This window comes from Gigantopelta aegis, unplaced genomic scaffold (assembly GCF_016097555.1).
Source record: "Gigantopelta aegis isolate Gae_Host unplaced genomic scaffold, Gae_host_genome ctg6672_pilon_pilon, whole genome shotgun sequence".
NCBI classification, from domain to species: Eukaryota; Metazoa; Mollusca; class Gastropoda; order Neomphalida; family Peltospiridae; genus Gigantopelta; species Gigantopelta aegis.
In genome coordinates this window covers 7,974-30,083 of record NW_024535211.1, presented here as the reverse complement: position 1 = coordinate 30,083, position 22,110 = coordinate 7,974, and the positions used below count along the sequence as shown (strand labels likewise).

Genomic DNA, 22,110 nt, shown 5'->3' with positions numbered 1-22,110 from the left:
CTTTGGTTATGTACTTTAACATAAATGTTCATGAAAAAAATTTAATTATTTCAAATCATAAAGGATTAACAAAGCCTAAACTTAAGCCCATATTGCAAGGGAAGGATGATAAAGGTTAAATAATGGAGCATAAAGGTTATTAACAAAAGAAAGACCTAGTTAGAGCTGTTAATTTAATAATTACACCTTAAATATAATAAAAAATTTAAGTATTTAAAAGACTATAACCTTTCAATTAGGCATCCCTTCTTTTGATTTATAATACCAAAATTTATATATATTCTGGATATGGAAATTAAAATTAAAGGTAATTTTATACAAATTATCTGACATTCACAATAAAAAAACAAAAAACGATCAATTAAGAACGCGCCCACTTCCGGGCCCCACCAAATTTTTTTTTCCAGGTACGCCCCTGAGTCACTCTTAGCATCAGATACGGAGAAATCACCTGATAAGAACAAGAAGTTATCATTACAATCTAAAATAATATCTAACAAATCTGATTCTTCACATTCTATTATAACTTCATCAGTTAGACAAGTAAATACAGTAAAGAAAATTGATAATAATATTAATTATAGATTTATTAAAATATAATTGTGTTGACAGAACTGTCTATATTATTTTTATATGATAATCTATCATTTCAAACCACCTAGAATGATCTATTAACACTTTCAATTCATAGGTCATCCTTCATTTTGTATTTATAATACACAAATTTATATATATTAACTAGGATATGGTCAATTAAATTAACGAGTAATTTATTACACAATTATCTAGAACATTCACAATAAAAAAAACAAAAAACTGATCAATTAATTGAATCAGTTAATTGTTTAAATAGTAATTGAAGACAGAAAAGGGCTTCAATATCTAGTTATAAATTCTATTATAATTGTAGTTATTAAAACTGAACTAACATTCATTCTCCTAAATCAACCACTTACCTAGTAGAAGTAACCGTCTTCCTTTTTGTCGATTTTACTTGAGGTTTACAAGTGTCATCATCTTTGTTTTTTCTATAACTTCTCACTACCAGTTTCTATATCATCACCTTCAGAACTACCCCTAATACAGTACATGTACATGTATATTATCATCGGAGTAATATCTGTAACATTACGGTACATATAGTCTCATCACAAGACCTACTCGCAAGCGAAAGTAGCACGTCTGTGAATGTGGCACGGGGTGTATGCAATTAGAAGTACACCTGTAGTGCGAAATATGAATAATATTATTAAGCTAAACTGTTGAAGCGTGGAGATATATCTAGTAGAGAGTAGAAACTTACTTATAAGAACAAGAATGACTGAGAAGAGACTAACGGATACCGCGCTTTTATCTATTGAGAATGATCTAAGCGATACTATTTGTTTGGACGATGTACTTATGGAATTCGAAGGAAAAGACAATCATGTTGTTTAGATCGAAATAAATAATTATTTTAAAATTATAATTATTTATAATAAACTGAACGCGCCCACTTCCGGGGCCCCACCAAATTTTTTTTTCCAGGTACGCCCCTGAGTCACTCTTAGCATCAGATACGGAGAAATCACCTGATAAGAACAAGAAGTTATCATACAATCTAAAATAATATCTAACAAATCTGATTCTTCACATTCTATTATAACTTCATCAGTTAGACAAGTAAATACAGTAAAAGAAAATTGATAATAATATTAATTATAGATTTATTAAAATATAATTGTGTTGACAGAACTGTCTATATTATTTATATATGATAATCTATCATTTCAAACCACCTTATTCTCCTCAATATTAATCATATAAAACTATCAACATGTATTCCTCTTAAATAACTATATTTTGATGTAATATTAAAAATTTTGTCATCATCTTATTATATTAACGTATTATTATTATATTATTACATATAATAGCTAAATTCATGATTTAAGATATTATTGTACATATTTGGTCAAAATTATAACCTTTGTCCATCTACTGACTGAGTTATACTATGAATGATATTGACGACATCTCACATGATATATTAACAATATTCAATATTCACAATTATTAGTCAATTGTGCAAAAACACTGTAGGAGTGTCAGTTTAAAATTATTTATAATAACTATTGTGTTATAGTTATTCAATATTTTCCTTGTCATTGACAACCATTGTATAGCTCTATGTTCCCTTAGTAACCAAGAAAAATACAAGAGGACCAGTTTCCCTTTGGCAGTAGTTGTCAATTCTACTATAAAGAACTCATTGTTAATATTTTCAGATCCTGCTTTGTTTGTTAAACCAAGCCAAGTCCTAGATCATAAGTAATAATAAAAACTACCTGTTTCCTAGCTTCTATATTTCATAGACAGTGCCATTTTAGTTGTGTTGAACTACAAAATTGTCTACTAGTCTTCCCATGTCGTATTGATGTAATATATTACATTGTATGTGGTGTAAAGACAGGAACAAAGGTAACTATATATGTAGAACAAGTTGTCTTTTGATATATTGATTGTTTGTAGGTCATTATGATTGATGTCTCTCAATGGAGAGCCAGTATTGGGTTATGGTATTGTCATCATATACCATATACTACTAAAAAGACTCCTTCTACCACTGATATCCTTGGATGGATCAAGTCACTATTGATGTCAGGAGATGAGGGTGGTTGTACTTTGATATTCTCTCTAGTTTTGTTTCTCTTACTTCTCCTCATTTTATCAGGTGATGTTGAACTGAACCCTGGACCTAAAACAAGTCAGTAAACATTAAAACATATAACTGATAGAATGATAATTCAATAGAGTTGACAACAGCTAATGCTCTACAACTTCTTATTAAGAGTCGTTTTGATGTTAAAGACAAATGGACTGAACTCACTATTCTTCTAGATGTGTCACAGGAAGAGAGGAGGAGACTCAAGACAATGGCCAGCAGTGATCAAGATTACTACTTTGCATTAGAAGAAGGCTTACAATGGTGGATTACATATGGTACTGCCCCTTGTTGGGAAGAACTCATTTCAGCTGTTGAGAATTGTGGTGTTGATGATGTAGCTACTACACTGAGAAGACAACTAGATATTAAAGATGAAGGTATCTACTATATATACTTCATTATATACTAGTACTTTAAAATAATTATCAATGTAGTATAATAGTTTAGTAAAGTACATAACAAGGTATCTTCTATTGATTTCATGTATTGAAGGACACAGTTAGTATTTTGGTAAATGTCTGGTATATAGCTTACTCCATTAAAAGGAATGGAACTGAATTGATAATTCATGCATCTAAATTCAATCCTCATAGCATCTTTTCCATACCAAGGGCAAACAGAAGGACAAAAAAAAGGAATGAGTGGTCAGGTTGGAAGCGAGACTTTTTCTTCTTATTCTAAATCTGTATATGGTGACATTGAAGGTACCAGTGCTATAGAAAGTGATGAAGTTCATAAAGTGTTGAAGAGTGTTCTGACGAGCCATTTTGCTGACTTAAGTAACCAGTTAAGTAGATGTTTATCACGAGTTTCTGCAGCAATGTATTCTAAAAGACTGATAAGTGAATCAGTTAGAGATTCTCCAACTGTTTATAATGTAATTGGTGAATTTGAAAGTGGAATGAAATTAGCAAGCAATATTTCAAAGTTACAAGAACATTGTCAACTTTTCTTACAATGTCTCTCCAGCGAAGGTGGTCCTACTAAATTAGCTGCTCAAAAGTTATGTCAAGACTGGATGGAAGAAGTTAAAAAGCAATGTGATATCTCACTAGATCTTACATGTAATGAACAGAATATTAAACAACAAGGTCAGTGATATATGATGGTAGTCTATATTTTTGAGATAAAATGTCACAAATATGTATTGGTCTCATTATTTAAATTGTTTTAACCAATAAAATAACAATAGTATAGCAACATTCCAATAGATTTCTTGTCACAGCTGTTATGTGTGAACTTATGATAGTGAACAAAGCTATAGCTGTGACAAGTGTGAACTCCTCCATTGATACAACAGTCTATAAATGTATTATATTATTATAAAATAAAGTTCAATATATTACTATATTATTATATCTATAAATATACACACCAGATGTTACTTGCATGCATCACATACTCTAATCTATATGAGAGAGTATACTCTTATACTATAATGTTCATAGTGTGATGATTATCAGAGAACCTATCAACCTATAGCAACTAGTGGTAGTTAGTAGAAAAAGTTCATATTAATATTATTGATTTTTCTACAATAACAAATGTAGTGACACGTATTTTTTAATTAACATTTCACATTTCACATTACTCTATTGTTATCAATACTATTGCTATCATACATACCACATATTACATGTAAATATCATATACTCTAATCTACGAGGGAGTTTACTCTTATACCATAATGTCATAGTGTGATGATTATCAGAGAATCTATAGCAACCAGTATGTAGCTACAAAATCCACAGAATTATTATTAATGGGCCAAACTAACAAACTAACTGATTACGTGGGAGATGTCACATAATCAGTCAGTTTCTTAGTTTGGCCATTAATAATAATATATATAAACATATGTAGATATATAAATATATATATTTGACCATACCCTTAGGAATAACTAAATAGCTTATCTACTGTCAAATTATAGGAACACTGTACTATAATGAGGAGTATGATCATTTATAACTATTATTGTATCACTTGTTATAGAACTTAAATTCATTTTATATGGCAGTAAAAATTCACTTTAATTTATTTGTTGTTTTCTATTGTTGATATAATAAAACAATCTACAGTGGACATACTATAAATATGTATTCACTACAGTCTCATTTCAGCCATAAATCCTTGTAGCATACTATAAATGCACATAGGTAAAACCATTATGGGACTATCTGGTATACAAGGCTTACTAGATAGTCCTATAATTTAATTTATATAGATGATTTAGTTTAGATTGTTTTTAATGTTGATATATTTTGTTATGTAGAAAATAATGATAAAGTTAATCAAGTGGATCATAAAATAACTTCCGATGAAAATGGAGTGCCTCCTAGCATTCAAGTGAAAGTAGAAACTAAAGAGAAGGAAGCTGTTAGACCAAAGTATGACCAATTAATAGAATTACTAGATACTCTAGTCAAATGGCAAACATTTGGCACTTTCTTAACTGGAATTGAGAGACAAGACATTGAAAAGATTGAAGCTGACTCATCAATTAAAGGAATTGACCAACAAAAAGCTGCTCTATTTACAAAATGGCTTAGTGTACATCCTGAGGCATCATGGCAAGATGTGCTGTTTGCACTAGAAAAGTCACAAGAAAATTCTCTAGCATCAAAAGTATATCAAAAACTTAATACAACTTCATTGACAGCTTCAAATACATCTCAAGGTATTGTATACATAGTTTAAACTAATTAATTTAAATGTCATTTATGTAGCTCCTCAAGAACCTGTAAAACTAGTGCTGTCAAGTAAAGAGGACGAAATACAAATGCAAACTACTTTAGAGAGCCTAGACAGAAACTTTAGTAAATTAATGGTAGCTGTTTTATCATCTCTTGATCATAAACTACAAATCAACAACTAGTACTAGTGGACTTTATTAGATGGATTGAACATCAAATGAAATGGAAAACAGGGGAACTGAGTAATATCACCAACTTTGATGAAATTTTTTAAGAAAATACATCCACATTTTGATTTCTTAGACTGTGGATTGATTGTGGACATGAGTGAAATGTTCCTTGATGAATCTTTTGACAAAGAAAAGACCCTCATTAGTGAACTCAAACAACATGAAATAGCTGCAAAGACTCTTCGTTTCTCAACTACAGTTAAACAACTCAAAGATGAATTACAGAATATCTACTTCCCACATCTAACAAATTTATCAAACATGCCACAAATTATATATAAACTACAAAACCAATGGTATGAAGCTAATATTGAAGAACTTTATCTACTAATACGACATCTACTGCCTCACAAGTCCAAGCAATCAATTCTACAAAATATTGAAATTGATACAGGTTCAGTTTGTATTAAATATATTGTTCATGACTCTACAGCTGATTGTCTCATAGCTTATGCTCAAGGCAAGCTACAGTTTATGCGTCTCATTGGTATCTTTGGTCTAACAATTAATGGTGAACCTGTCCTGGAAGAAGATGAAAATATGAACTTCACATTTGAGTCAGCTCTTCAAGAAGCTGCTAAAGCTGGTCATAATGAAGCTGTGAAATTTCTGCTTGAGTTAAAAGGTAATTTAGACCATTGCAGTGAAGAAAGCAGTACAGCACTTATGTCAGCTAGTAGAGGTGGACATGAACAAATTGTACAAACAGTGAATGCAAGCTTGATAATAGCTCTTACTATTGCATGTCAATATGGACATTCTCAACTCATTATTACTTTAGTAAAAAAGCTACTTCATATCTTAACACCAGAGGAGCTTCAATGTTTCACTTTGTGTGCTAAAGGAGATCACATTTCTCTAGAGAGTCACCTTTCTGATTTCAATGTTGATATCAATTGTACACTAGTCAATGATATCACTCCTCTTATGATAGCCTCATCTTGTGGACATATAGAGACAGTACAAGTCCTCCTACAAGCAGGAGCTAATGTACATAGTACAGACAATGATGGGTACAGTCCACTAGTATATGCTATAACAGGATACAAGTCACTTCAAGTTATAGAACAACTACTTAAAGCTGGTGCTCAACCTAATGTCTTTATTAATGACCAGAGTATTGTTGATAAAGTAAGAGAAGAAGGAAGAGAAGATATCTGTAAATTGTTACAGCAGTTTAATGTTATGAAGATCAAGAAAAGTGAGGAAGAGGTACTTGAACAACTCTTGAAAATCTGTGACAACTTTACAATTCTTAATGAAGCAATTCTATCAAGTCTACAGAAACTAATATCAGAAGGAACTGTTCTCATTGTTGATGTTGTAGACTTTCTTCATCATTATCTTGGGGACACTGAATTAAAAATGGACAATATAGACCAACTCTTTAATGTTCTTCAACCTCATTACTATTTCTTAAATGTAGACCTATTAAGGAAAATAGTGGATAAGTTTATTGGAGGTAGACTTCAAAATCGTTGTTTAGAAGACCACATTAGTATGGTTAAAGCTTTTGAAGAAACTACTCAACTACAGTTGTTTATACAGGCTATTAAACACATACCATTACTTCAATCACCAGTTACTACAACAAGGACATGTACAATGATCATCAAGTTTCATGAACAATGGCAACAGAAAAATGTAGCCCATATACAAAAATTTCTCAATTACTCATTTTCTAAAGAAATTTATTTTCTGAATCACATTGTAATTGAGGAGGAAGGATCATCATGTGTTTGTAAGTTTGTAGTTCCCAAGTCACATTTAGACAGTCTTATAGTCATTGCAATAGAGAAAAGAGAGTTCATGTATCAGGTTGGTGTTTATGAAGTTTATATTGGTGATCAACCTATTTTAATAGAAGATTATAACCATAGTTTTAGCTTTGAGCATGTTCTTCAAAATTCAATAGAGGCTGAAGATGACATGTTAACATCCTTTATAATAGAGATTGATGTCAGCCTTCATGTCAATAAGAGTCTTCATGAAGCTGCAAGAGATGGCAATATTGATGTTGTTGAGCTTCTACTTAAGAAAGATGTAGATATTAATATTCAGAATGAAAATGGATCAACTGCCCTAATGCTAGCTAGTAAAAATGGTCATCACCAGGTTGTTGAACTACTACTTAAAGAACATGCTGACATTAATACTCAAAGAGAAAATGGATTGACTGCCCTAATGCTAGCTAGTTAAAATGGTCATCACCAGTTTGTTGAACTACTACTTAAAGAACATGCTGACATTAATATTCAGGAAGAAGATGGAGTAACTGCTTAATACTAGCTAGTCAAAATGGTCATCACCAAATTGTTGAACTACTCCTTAAAGAACATGCTGACATTAATACTCAAAGAGAAGATGGATGGACTGCTCTAATGCTAGCTAGTAAAATGGTCATCACCAGGTTGTTGAACTACTCCTTAAAGAACATGCTGACATTAATTGCCAGGGAAAAGATGGCGCAAGTGCTCTAATGTTAGCTAGTAAAAACGGTCATCACCAGGTTGTTGAACTATTACTCAAAAAACATGCTGACATTAATACTCAAAGAGAAGATGGATTCACTGCCCTAATGCTAGCTAGTTATAATGGTCATCACCAGATTGTTGAACTACTCCTTAAAGAACATGCTGACATTAATACTCAAAGAGAAGATGGATTGACTCCCCTAATGCTAGCTAGTTATAATGGTCATCACCAGATTGTTGAGCTACTCCTTAAAGAACATGCTGACATTACTACCCAGAAAGAAAATAGATTGATTGCTCTAATGCTAGCTAGTAAAAATGGTCATCACCAGGTTGTTGAACTACTCCTTAATGAACATGCTGACATTACTACCCAGAAAGAAAATAGATTGATTGCTCTAATGCTAGCTAGTAAAAATGGTCATCACCAGGTTGTTGAACTACTCCTTAATGAACATGCTGACATTAATATTCAGGAAGATGGATCGACTGCTCTAATGCTAGCTAGTGAAAATGGTCATCACCAGATTGTTGAGCTACTCCTTAAAGAACATGCTGATATTAATATTCAGGAAGAAGATGGATGGACTGCTCTAATGCTAGCTAGTCAAAATGGTCATCACCAGATCGTTGAACTACTCCTTAAAGAACATGCTGACATAAATTGCCAGGGAAAAGATGGTGCAAGTACTCTAATGTTAGCTAGTAAAAATGGTCATAACCAGGTTGTTGAACTATTACTCAAAAAAACATGCTGACATTAATACTCAAAGAGAAGATGGATGGACTGCTCTAATGCTAGCTAGTTGTAATGGTCATCACCAGATTGTTGAACTACTCCTTAAAGAACATGCTGACATTAATATTCAGGAAGAAGATGGATGGACTGCTCTAATGCTAGCTAGTCAAAATGGTCATAACCAGATTGCAGAGCTACTCCTTAAAGAACATGCTGATATTAATATTCAGGAAGAAGATGGATGGACTGCTCTAATGCTAGCTAGTCAAAATGGTCATAACCAGATTGCAGAGCTACTCCTTAAAGAACATGCTGATATTAATATTCAGGAAAAAGATGGATTGACTGCCCTAATGCTAGCTAGTAAAAATGGTCATCACCAGATTGTTGAACTACTCCTTAAAGAACATGCTGACATTAATATTCAGGAAGAAGATGGATGGACTGCTCTAATGCTAGCTAGTCAAAATGGTCATAACCAGATTGCAGAGCTACTCCTTAAAGAACATGCTGATATTAATATTCAGGAAAAAGATGGATTGACTGCCCTAATGCTAGCTAGTAAAAATGGTCATCACCAGATTGTTGAACTACTCCTTAAAGAACATGCTGACATTAATACCCAGAAAGAAAATGGATTGACTGCTCTAATGCTAGCTAGTAAAAATGGTCATCACCAGGTTGTTGAACTACTCCTTAAAGAACATGCTGACATTAATACCCAGAAAGAAAATGGATTTACTGCTCTAATGCTAGCTAGTAAAAATGGTCATCACCAGGTTGTTGAACTACTCCTTAAAGAACATGCTGACATTAATACCCAGAAAGAAAATGGATTGACTGCTCTAATGCTAGCTAGTAAAAATGGTCATCACCAGGTTGTTGAACTACTCCTTAAAGAACATGCTGACATTAATACCCAGAAAGAAAATGGATGGACTGCTCTAATGCTAGCTAGTATAATGGTCATCACCAGTTGTTGAACTACTCCTTAAAGAACATGCTGACATTAATACCCAGAAAGAAAATGGATTGACTGCTCTAATGCTAGCTAGTTATAATGGTCATCACCAGATTGTTGAACTAATCCTTAAAGAACATGGCGACATTAATACTCAGGAAGGAGATGGATGGACTGCTCTAATGCTAGCTAGTAAAAAATGGTCATCACCAGGTTGTTGAACTACTTCTTAAAGAACATGCTGACATTAATACCCAGAAAGAAAATGGATTGACTGCTCTAATGCTAGCTAGTAAAAATGGTCATCACCAGGTTGTTGAACTACTCCTTAAAGAACATGCTGACATTAATACCCAGAAAGAAAATGGATTGACTGCTCTAATGCTAGCTAGTAAAAATGGTCATCACCAGGTTGTTGAACTACTCCTTAAAGAACATGCTGACATTAATACCCAGAAAGAAAATGGATTGACTGCTCTAATGCTAGCTAGTTATAATGGTCATCACCAGGTTGTTGAACTACTCCTTAAAGAACATGGCGACATTAATACTCAGGAAGGAGATGGATGGACTGCTCTAATGCTAGCTAGTAAAAATGGTCATCACCAGGTTGTTGAACTACTTCTTAAAGAACATGCTGACATTAATACCCAGAAAGAAATGGATTGACTGCTCTAATGCTAGCTAGTTATAATGGTCATCACCAGATTGTTGAACTAATCCTTAAAGAACATGGCGACATTAATACTCAGGAAGGAGATGGATGGACTGCTCTAATGCTAGCTAGTAAAAATGGTCATCACCAGGTTGTTGAACTACTTCTTAAAGAACATGCTGACATTAATACCCAGAAAGAAATGGATTGACTGCTCTAATGCTAGCTAGTAAAAATGGTCATCACCAGGTTGTTGAACTACTCCTTAAAGAACATGCTGACATTAATACCCAGAAAGAAAATGGATTGACTGCTCTAATGCTAGCTAGTAAAAATGGTCATCACCAGGTTGTTGAACTACTCCTTAAAGAACATGCTGACATTAATACCCAGAAAGAAATGGATTGACTGCTCTAATGCTAGCTAGTTATAATGGTCATCACCAGATTGTTGAACTAATCCTTAAAGAACATGGCGACATTAATACTCAGGAAGGAGATGGATGGACTGCTCTAATGCTAGCTAGTCAAAATGGTCATCACCAGGTTGTTGAACTACTACTTAAAGAACATGCCAACATTAATACTCGGAATGAAAATGGAGTGACTGCCCTAATGATAGCTAGTGAAAATGGTCATACCCAGACTGTTAAGCTACTTCTCCAATGGGATGCAGGCGTTAATATTCAGACTAGAAATGATCAAGGTTACAATGCCTTAATGCTAGCTAGTCAGAATGGACATCTTGAAGTAGCTGAATGTTTATTACAATCACAAATAGATCCTAATTTTTTAGCATATAATAGAGCAACAGCATTTTCATTAGCAGCTTTTAGTGGTAACAGAGACCTTGTTAATATGCTTTTAGACAAAGTTCAACCAACTACTGATGAGATTGAAAAAGCAGTAGTACTATCATGTTTAGGTGGTCACCCTACTCTCATTACCTTCCTCTCAAACAAACTTCCACACCTCACTAATGACCAGAGAGAACTACTAGATGCATGTGTTAAAGGAGATTTAGCTACAGTTGTAATGAAGACCTTAGATAGTCCAGATACTCCACTGGTACTTGGTCTTACTCCACTCATGGTAGCTTCATCATGTGGACATGTGATATAGCGGATGCTCTCATACAAGCTGGAGCTGATGTGAATAAACAAGAAAGGTTTTGGGGGTTCACTCCTTTGTACTTTGCAGTTAGTGGAAGTAAATCCTTTTCAATTATAGAGACACTTTTAAAGAATGGTGCTAATCCTAATATTATTTCTGACAGTATGGACACCATTAGATCATGCTAAATAATTAAACAGGAAAGTATTATTGAACTACTAACCAAACATGGAGGTCACACAAGAGCAAAATTAGAAGGAACTAAAGAGAAAAGAACTCAATTCAATATCATATCAACAAAATACAATACCTATGTCAATACATATTGCTGACAGCAGGACATCGTTAATGATGCTAATGAAATTAAACAGGAAAATATTAGTGACCTTATAATCAAACATGGAGGTCAGACAAGAACGCAATTAGAAGGAACAAAAGAGAAAGAACTGAATTCAATATCATATGAACAGAATACCATACCTGTGTCATACAAACAAAACAGATGAACTAATGGATATAAAGACTAATGAAAATTCAAGATACATTATCAAGAAGGAAGTGAAACAAAAGAGATTACAAGTACCAAGTTTCATGTCCAAACTTCATTCATTCACTCCATACACCCTACTCATACATTTAGAAATACCAGTATGAAACATGACAACAAGAAAGAAGTCAAAGAATTATATACTGTTAGTATTAATTAATTTTACTATTATAATTGTGATTATTATATAACTAGTTAATTTTAAAGTGCAAACATGCACTACTTTTCTTTAGCAATACAAGTTTACTTGCTTGTACTATAATAAAGATCATATTTGCTATTACAAATTGGAATTTATTGTGTTTTTTTAATGAATGAACCAGGTTGACTACATACTTATTAATTATAGTGTATACAAATGTTATTGAACATTACAAACAAGAATGGCTATTGTTCAGATTTTTTTATTTATTTTTTTATGGTTTAATTGTTAGCTTTTTATCATTGGCCTTCATTGTGTTAATTTTTAGCAAATATGTCTATACTCATTTAGCTCAGAAACAATTGTTACTACTGAGTAGGAGCAACTCCTGGCAAATTAACGAATGATTCATCATAGTTTTAATCAGGGAAAAATTGTTGATGGATTTTATGTACATATAATTTTGAACCAGAGCACAATGAACTAAAATTTGATCTACTCTTTCAATATTATTGAGAAATTAATGACACATGTCATGATAATAAAGACAGGAAATATCATAAGATTTAATATATTGTGTTATTTATTTCTGTAACAGTTAATTGAAGGATAGTACATATGACAATACAACATTAAATATAAAAGAAAGAACAACAAAATTAAGAAAAACAATCAAAAAAAAAAAAGTATTAATGATTTTGTTCTTTCAAGAGAACATTGCAATAAATTTTTTGAGGGGAGTTATCAGCTGTTTAAAATTATGGACATGCTCATCAAGGGATCAAAGAAGCTATACTTCCTATTGCTAAAACCACTGTCATTTTAAAATATATTGTGAAAATTGTTGTCTTATAAAGAAAACAAAGGTATACTACTTGTCATAGAAAACAATTACATTGCCATAGTAAACAAGAAAAGACATAACTATTCAAAAGTGTGTACTCTTAATTCAATTACTTTATAAGCATCATTTTAAATAATTGCCTTGACAAGTTTATAATGGAAAATCCCAAATAATCTAAATACAACAATGGGTGTGGTTAATTATCAGTAAACAAACCTTAGGAGAATTTCTTATGGTGGTTACTTACATTATAAATCTAGAGCTCAAAAAAGGGGAATGGGTACAAGAGCACCCTCAGATCCACCCATAGATGGTCAACCCCAGCTCTAGACACTGTGAGAACATGCAGGTGTTCTACACAAGACTATAGTCTGTACATACTAACTCTAAGACAAGTATCTCATTTTCCTCTAAAAATTTTTATCAATGGGTGTGGTAATTATTATTGCACCTTGTTAAAATTGTCTTACTTTCCTCTTTTATTTTTAAAATTTTTTGCCACCTTTAACACCATACTCCTTCATTCTCACTCCCTAAGAGCACCTTGATAGTCTTACACCTTTAAGCTAACATGATTTGACTCAACATTTGGCACTATCCTAATATATAGTGTGGAGTACCTGTAAGAAAATATCAGTTATAAAAATAAAGTTATGCTATAGGATTTACTACATACCTTATAAGGAAAGTAATCTTTGTTTAACTTCCTCTCTATCCAGCTGTCTTTTTGTACATGCGTTATTATGATATACAAAAATGTGGGTATGGGTGTGGTTGTCATTTCATGGCAGTTTTATTTTCAAAATGAATGAAATCTTTGTCATTGATCCATGTGTTTTGATCTTGTGCTATTAAATGCATCAATGTCATGGGTCTGGTTTGAATTTATGTTAGTTAATTTTCAAATTACACAACTGTCATTATAGTGTGATATTACCTAGAATTATTCATGTTTAGTTAATTATACAAATAACACACACTGCACTAAATCTTATTTGACTCATCCAGCTTGAGCCATGGGCTACTACTGAGTAAACCACCCAATTTTCTTATATGGCAAATTTATAAGAGGCATTGAGACTTGTATTTACACTTATGATTTCTGTTTGGTTATTATGTACATAATGACATGATGGAGCTAAATTAATTTATATTTTGTATTTAACAAAAAATGTGAATTGTTGAGGACTTTCAGTTTCTGTGTATTAAGTTATAAGAAAAGATGTTGATGGATTTAATATAATGACTCTGACAATGAAGTTATATTGGTATTATCTTATCATTTAAAACAATGACACATATCATGATAATATGAAAGGGAAACATCATAAGATTTTAATATTTCATACTGTACTATACTTCATACTATATTGATGTTATGTATATATTAATAATAATTAATTAAAGGACATAAAACAATTAATATAACATTAAACATAAAAAGAAAGAACAGTACAAGATTAGTAAGTAAAAGAAATAAAGTAAGAGGTATTATTACACAAAATGATTTTGTTCTTTCAAGAGAACATTACAATAAATTTTTTGAGGGGAGTTAGCAGCTGTTTTTTAAAAAAATGACAAGACATTTAAAGTTATGGGCGGTGCTCACCAAGGGATCAAAAAGCCACACCTCCTATTGTTATAAAATTGGATAGATGGGAAAACAGGCAATGATGACATTGATAAGTGATGTAACTAAACTAATTCCCACACCCCAAAGTAATGCAAACTCTCCAGCCATAGTTTCTTCTAAAGTGACATAAAATAGCGGCAACAAAGGCACCTGGAATAGACAGGAGAAAAAAACTTACTCATTGATAGTATTAAAGACTTTTATAATAATCGCATAGCACAGGACTATTATGGCATAGCAATAAGGCAAAGAATATTGTGTATGATATAGTGTGCTTATATAACAAAGATGGTGCTTATATTCAGTACCTACATAATAGCATGTTAAACTGAAGATACTGTGTGCTTATAGCAAATGGTATGTATTAGTTTATAGTACTTTATTGTCAATTAAATTAATAATTGAATTGTTTGCTGTTATGGGTTAATCATTATCTTCCTCATTTTAAACTTTTAGTAAGGATGTGTGTATGTGTGTTTATTATAGCATTTACTTGCTTTAATAATTATTAATTATACATAACTGTTTTTAATTAACTATGGTAACCATTGAATATATATATAATATAAAATAACAGGAGATATGGGTATTATGACAACTGCTCCCAAAAGTAGTCCCTCTTAAAGAGATAATTACTTACAAACCATATATGGTAAAAGATTTAAAGAACATTTGAGTTAGTTTAGATAAATTTAATATAATCGGTTGTCATATCAACCAACCATAAGATATTAACATTATAACAACTGAGCAACTAACAGCTGGTATGTATAATACAGCTGGTAGTACAGTCTGATACAGTATTATCTGATAATAAGCCAAAAAAGGGGATTTTGAAGAGAAATCAGGAGGAAGTATGAATATGATAACAAAATTCATATCACAAACTAGTGAAACATAGTATCAATAGATAACTCCTTTTATAGGAGAAAGGGAAATGTTGTTTGTACCAAACACATACGACTAAGGAAGAGTTTCCTTTTTATTCTTGACAATCATAGCAGTACAATAGGAGACATATATTGAATAGAATATAAAGAAACAGAACTGAACTTACATCAATTGATCAGGAAATGTGATATATACTTGTATACAATATAATATATAGGGAGGTAAATATGAGGTTTGTATGGAGCTCTTACAATAATCAAAGGTCATAAGTACATTACAAATTAATACTAGATGATGTAATGTGTAAGAATGGTTGTGGTATAAGAGACAAGACAACAGAGGAAATATTGATTACGTAAACTGACAATTAATAGGGTTGGTGGTAGCATTGATGACATTGTGTCATGATGAATTGTAATGGAATGGAGTCAGTATTGATTATGACAATTAATGGTTCAATATTAGTTACATTGTGACGTTAATTATTTAAACAATAAAATAGTCAATATCTTGACATAGTCATCATTACTAGATATGTCCTACTAGTTAGTAGAGTATACTATTATATTGTGGTTTACTATATAATCTAGAGTTTATGTTAACAATAATTATAATGATAGTTATCCTAGATAACTGTGGTAAGTACTGATGTTCACTAGTCTAGAGTTTACTAATGAGTATTTATCCTAGGTCATACTGTGGTGTACTGATGTTTACTAATCTATATTGACTAATGGTAGCTACTTAACTGTGGTAAGTACTGATGTTCACTAGTCTAGAGTTTACTATAGATTTTTCTAGGTCACTTGGGTAGTGTATTATACAACCTCTATAGGTCACTGAACAGAGCTTATTCGGCTGCTAGTCCCATACTAATTTTATTACTAATAATATCATATATAACCTTTATCATTGAGGCTTCAATCACTTGTTCTAGGTCCCCATACTAATACATTTAGTGTATTAAACAACCTCTATATTGAGGACACTTTGTCACAAGTCATACTAATACTTTAGTGTATTATATACATACTACTATATTGAGAACACCTCTTCATCCCATACAATATTTAGTTATTATTATACAACCTCTATATTGAGGACACTTGTTCTAGTCCCATATTAATACTTTAGTGTATTATATAACCTCTATATTGAGGACACTTGTTCTAGTCCCATACTAATACTTTAGTGTATTATACAACCTCTATATTGAGGACACTTGCTCTAGTCCCATACTAATACTTTAGTGTATTATATAACCTCTATATTGAGGACACTTGTTCTAGTCCCATACTAATACTTTAGTGCATTATATAGGACACTTGTTCTAGTCCCACTTGGACATTTCTAATTTATCCCATATAATGGAGTGTATTTCAAACGACCATAGTGGTTCTATAGTCACAAAATGTCTATTATAAAGACATTTCATTGTTAGTAGACTTGGAATGTCTATTGTATTATTATAGTTCATTGTTAGTTTAATCAGTCTATTAAAACAATTAACACTATACTAGTGACATATAAAGCAGATACCTTACATACTGATCTGCAATACAAACATCATCAATTTGAAATAAATTTTGTCAGAATGTTAAAATAATTTTAAAGGACATCTGGTGATAATCAAGCAATTAATAAAGAGACAAAACTAAGACCTTGTTATATACAAAACAATGGTATAGAATAGCCGTGGGTATTTTAACTACGTAGAGATTATATTACAGCTGCTACTGACAATATTGATATTAGTCAGTCATTGGAAATCAACTATACAATAGGATTAATACAACTTAACAATATTATTTTGTTAAGTGATGTTAGATATATAAATAAATATTTCCTTACATAATAAATAAAAAAATAAAATAAAATGTCTAAATTAATTTTTATAATTTCAATTTTAATGATATAACATCATTATTATAAAACTCTTTAATAAATTGTAATAACAATTATTAAAATTTTTTATCAATTAAATAGAATTATAACCTCATCATGTAATGTTTTAAGTATTCATTGTTATATATAACACATTATAACAAAGACATAATAACAAAGATGGGGTCAAAATATAACATTAATGCTAATCAAATCAATCTAGGGAACATCCATATCAGTCATACAGGTGCACAATAGAGGGTAAATATCAGCTGTGATAGTAACTCACCATATCAGAACCAAATTATGATATAATATTGCTATTTTTTGGGAGAGGTGGGGTTATAAGATTGTTTCTCTACCAAACAGAGTTTTATTCCGCCCTTACAAGACATCACACACCTCAAGTCAAACAAGCATATGCTTACAATCATAGACTCCTTTGTATAGTAGCATTAATCACAGCAATACACATGCCCTCAAACCACAAACCCACTCCAACACATTTCCTATACATGTACATTTATGCTTTTGTTTTCACTTTAATTCCCATCTGGGATTGAGGTAATGTTACTATGGATACCATAGAAACTATACAAATTGTTTAGTCTATTTCCATATATGGTTACAGTCAGTGAACCAAAGATTGTAATAAATATTATTATTATTATTAAATAAGGTAAGAGAGATATGTGCAGTGTTGTACAGAAAGTATGACATCATAAATACTTGTTAGATTCATCCCAACATATTATTATATTAGTTAACCAATTGAATTGAATATTGAAATGATTACTATATGAGTGGGTTGTAAATGACCTCAAGATAAGTAAGCTCTGTTATCATCAATGTTTACCACAATGACCTAGGATAGCTACTATTAGTAAACTCAATACTAGTAAACATCAGTACTCACCACAGTCACCTAGGATAGCTACCATTAGTAAGCTCTAGACTAGTGAACATCAGTACTTACCACAGTGACCTAGGATAGCTACCATTATTACATGAACTACATGTACAAATACAATAGATGTACTAACAACAGACTTTGCCATCATATGTCATCATAAAGTCTAGACCACTAAACTAACCAAACACATCATGTTCAGATATGATCTACAAACAGATTTTTTGTAATAACAATTACCCTACTAATGCTATGATGACACCAGACAACTTTCTTCATCAAATTTAAATCTTTAACCACCAAGTCACTCACAGTTAGTGACTAGTGTGTCTAAAAACAGACTCAATGGCTTTATTTTTACAACTACTAACTCAAACCTACTCCTCCAAGCATTCTAGAACATTCCACACCAATGGCAAATTGAAACGGAATGGCAATCGATCCCTCTTATGGTTCAAGTGAAATAATAGCTGCGTGGGATACCATCTTTGATGAGTTAGATAGATGAAATAAAAACGATTAAGTCGTGTTAACACTTGTTAATAACAGACCTTTGATGGCATTGTACATGGCAATATATAATTGATGATTATTTATTAGGAAATTTAGATGAGGAGTTAAAGTATTCTAGACTATTATATAGATCTATTGAATATAAACTGATAGATATCAAGTTAACAGTGTATCATGTCTCAACTGTAGATCATACTATTAATGTTTGAGATAAAGGGGTTGGTAAATATCACAGTATAATATAACTTAGATACTATTGAAGTGTAGGTCTTATGTTATATCATTATCTACTAGCTATCATTTTATAACATAGAGATCATGTACATCTGATGGGTATTGAATATAACAAGTCAGACATTAATCATGTTATGGGTTAATTAGAGACATACCTATAATTGAATCTAATATTAGTGTACAGATGAGTGCCAAAACAATTAACCAATTACTACTTTAAATGTACATCTAATATGAGCTAAGGAAGTGTGATCATGAGGAAATCACACGACACACTTTTACACAATAACAATAATTTATTAATAAGAAGGGGCGAACACAGAATCACGACTATAGAGCATTAACGGCAGATGTTAACATACTAAATAATGTTAACAATCTGCCATTAATAATAAAGAATTACTAAATTAATGGAGATATTTCCTTTGTTATAGCAATCAATGATAAGTTATTGTTTCTCTTCCAAAGCTTCCTTCACTTCCGAGAAAAAACTTGCGTCTCTTTTTTGAAGTTGGAATGTTGTTTAAAACAACATTAACATTAAACAGTAAATACCAATTACAAAAAATGTCAAACTTTCATTACAAACCCAATCGTTAGTGACAACTTCTAAATAGACCCATTGTAACATCTGACCATTCAACTATTACCTCAACAAAGTAACCGAAAATAAAATTGAATGAAAAATTAGCTCATCCAGTAATAAACAAAAACTATAAATAATTCCCATACAGTCTCTCTAAAACAATTCATGTTTTAAATATTGTGTTGTTGATTTTACTACGTAATTGCCAAAGGATTTTGGGGTATTCTTGTGAATTTATAAAATTTGGAATTTATTTTTATTTATCAAATATTTAAAGAAGTCCATTCACTAGTTTTAGTCGGAGTACTCTATACAAATAAGTCCCTTAGATTTATGGTGCTTAATATTGGAGGTAGTGCTGGGATCCACTCCATAATCTTATAATTTTAATTGAAAACTTAACCACAAATTTTAAAGCATATTTTTTTACCACTAAAGGTCACATGACTTGTATTTTTACATGTATACACGGCTGGATTATCAAGAGCCAAAACTATAAATGTATGACATACAGATGTTGTATAGGAACAAGACATATAAGAGAAATGACTTACAAACTATAGCATCGTGGGATACCATCTTCCATCCTGCCGAGATAACAAAGACACAAACAGCTGCTAATTTAATACTTTTCTTTTGTCCCACTCGTAGAAGTGCCACCCATAAAACTCCCACAATAAAATACACAAGTAATGATGTAATGACAGCCCACAATAGCACATGACCCCAAATATCTATCAGTTTATTGGAGGGAAAAGAAAGCAGCTGAATTTGCTCAAGCAAGTAATGACTCATATAATGGAGTGCATATTATAATACAAAGTAATACGTGGCTCAGTTTAAATAGAGTAGGAGGTTGGATTTTGGCGTAAATATTGGCTAACTATTGCGTCAATAATTTCTCACCTGTCATTGAACTTAATACATGATCAGAGCCTGGTAATACGAAGGCCATACCTAATATTTGAAGGAGAAAAGTGGAGAGACTATATGTAAGGAGCTAGGCTAATTTAGTGTAAGTTTTTACCTGAAGCAAACAAGTACACAAAAAAGCACACCTTAGCCACACCTACAAAGCTGGGGTGTGTCTTGTGTTATTATAGACTTCAATTGACTTGTGAATAATTTCATATTTACATATTTGTGGCGTTTCTTTTATAAATAGCTACTTGCCACTTAGTGTCATAATTTCTGGAGAGCTAAAGTTACACGTCGTAGCTTGACTATCTTTCAAACTTGCTAAGTTTTTTAAAAGTTTGATAGGCGTAAAACTTTGTTTATAGTGTCTAATAATTGTACTACTTGTCCGAGAACAAAGAGACAACAATGACCGATGTTATTCGCGCTGTAAGTATTACCTCCACCCCGAATATATCTCTTTTCACTTACAAATGTACGATTTATTTATTTTCTATGTCTTTCTCTCAGGGATTTTCACAGCCGCCTCTTTTCGCTAGAGCGAGATATCCTAATCAGGCTGATACCCCAGATGAACTAACGTTTCGCAAAGATGAGATTCTTCAAGTTCTACAGAAGGATTTCAATGGCCAAGTCGACTGGTGGCTATGTCGTCTTGGAAAGAATGTAGGGATGGTACCAGCTAACTACCTCGAGATTTTTCATCCACATGCTCCCAAAACAGACCCCTATGGTATGCTTCAGAAAGAGAAAGAGAAAGAGAAGATAGATGATGAGAAAGCTGATTATGCTGTTCCTAAATCACAACCAAAATCAGCCCAAGTGGCTCCAGCAAATTTTGTTCATACAGGTGGTATACCACGTCATGAACTAGAAACAAAATATGCAGACTACGACATACCACGGGGTACTCCTGTCTCCCGAGATGCTGAAGATGATATGTGGCCGGACGTCCTCCACACGATGAAACTGATGACCCAACAAATCGAGACTATGATCTTCCTCCTGTTGAGGTAACTGCAGACCCTTATGACATTTATGACAGACCCCCTAGCAACAAGTCTTCCTTAAGTAACAGAGTATCAGCAGCTTCTCTTGGTTCAAGTCAAATATATGATGTCCCCTCCAACAAGTCCTTCGGCAATCTATGATGTTCCCCCTTCTGATATGTTTCACCCTTCACAACCACATGAAGGTCGCAACAGCAGACGTTCCTCAGGAGAGGGTATGGATTTATCTAACATGTACGAAAATGAAGCAGAAGATTTCTTAAAGAAACATCGTAGTGAACTTGATAAAGAATTTGAAGGGCTTTGGCAGTGTGTTTACGGTAACAATGCATATTGGGGCTCTGATAACAAGGTTAGAAGAAGAGAAACCTTACAAAGAACTATCACGGCAGCAAAAGATTTTGATAGATGTCTCTTGAGTTTG

General features: G+C 32.2%; 1 protein-coding gene across 1 annotated transcript; it reads left to right on the top strand.

Moving 5' to 3' along the window:
* The first annotated feature begins 2,915 nt into the window (after window positions 1-2,915).
* Window positions 2,916-21,693, top strand: LOC121366691 (ankyrin-2-like). Its single transcript, XM_041491040.1, is given in 11 exon segments — window positions 2,916-3,084; window positions 4,983-5,387; window positions 6,067-6,258; window positions 7,549-7,728; window positions 8,264-8,794; window positions 8,955-9,664; window positions 10,087-10,134; window positions 10,318-10,473; window positions 10,476-10,650; window positions 10,931-11,211; window positions 21,187-21,693. Coding segments are annotated over 11 exon segments (3,354 nt in total).
* Window positions 21,694-22,110: the final 417 nt, after the last annotated feature.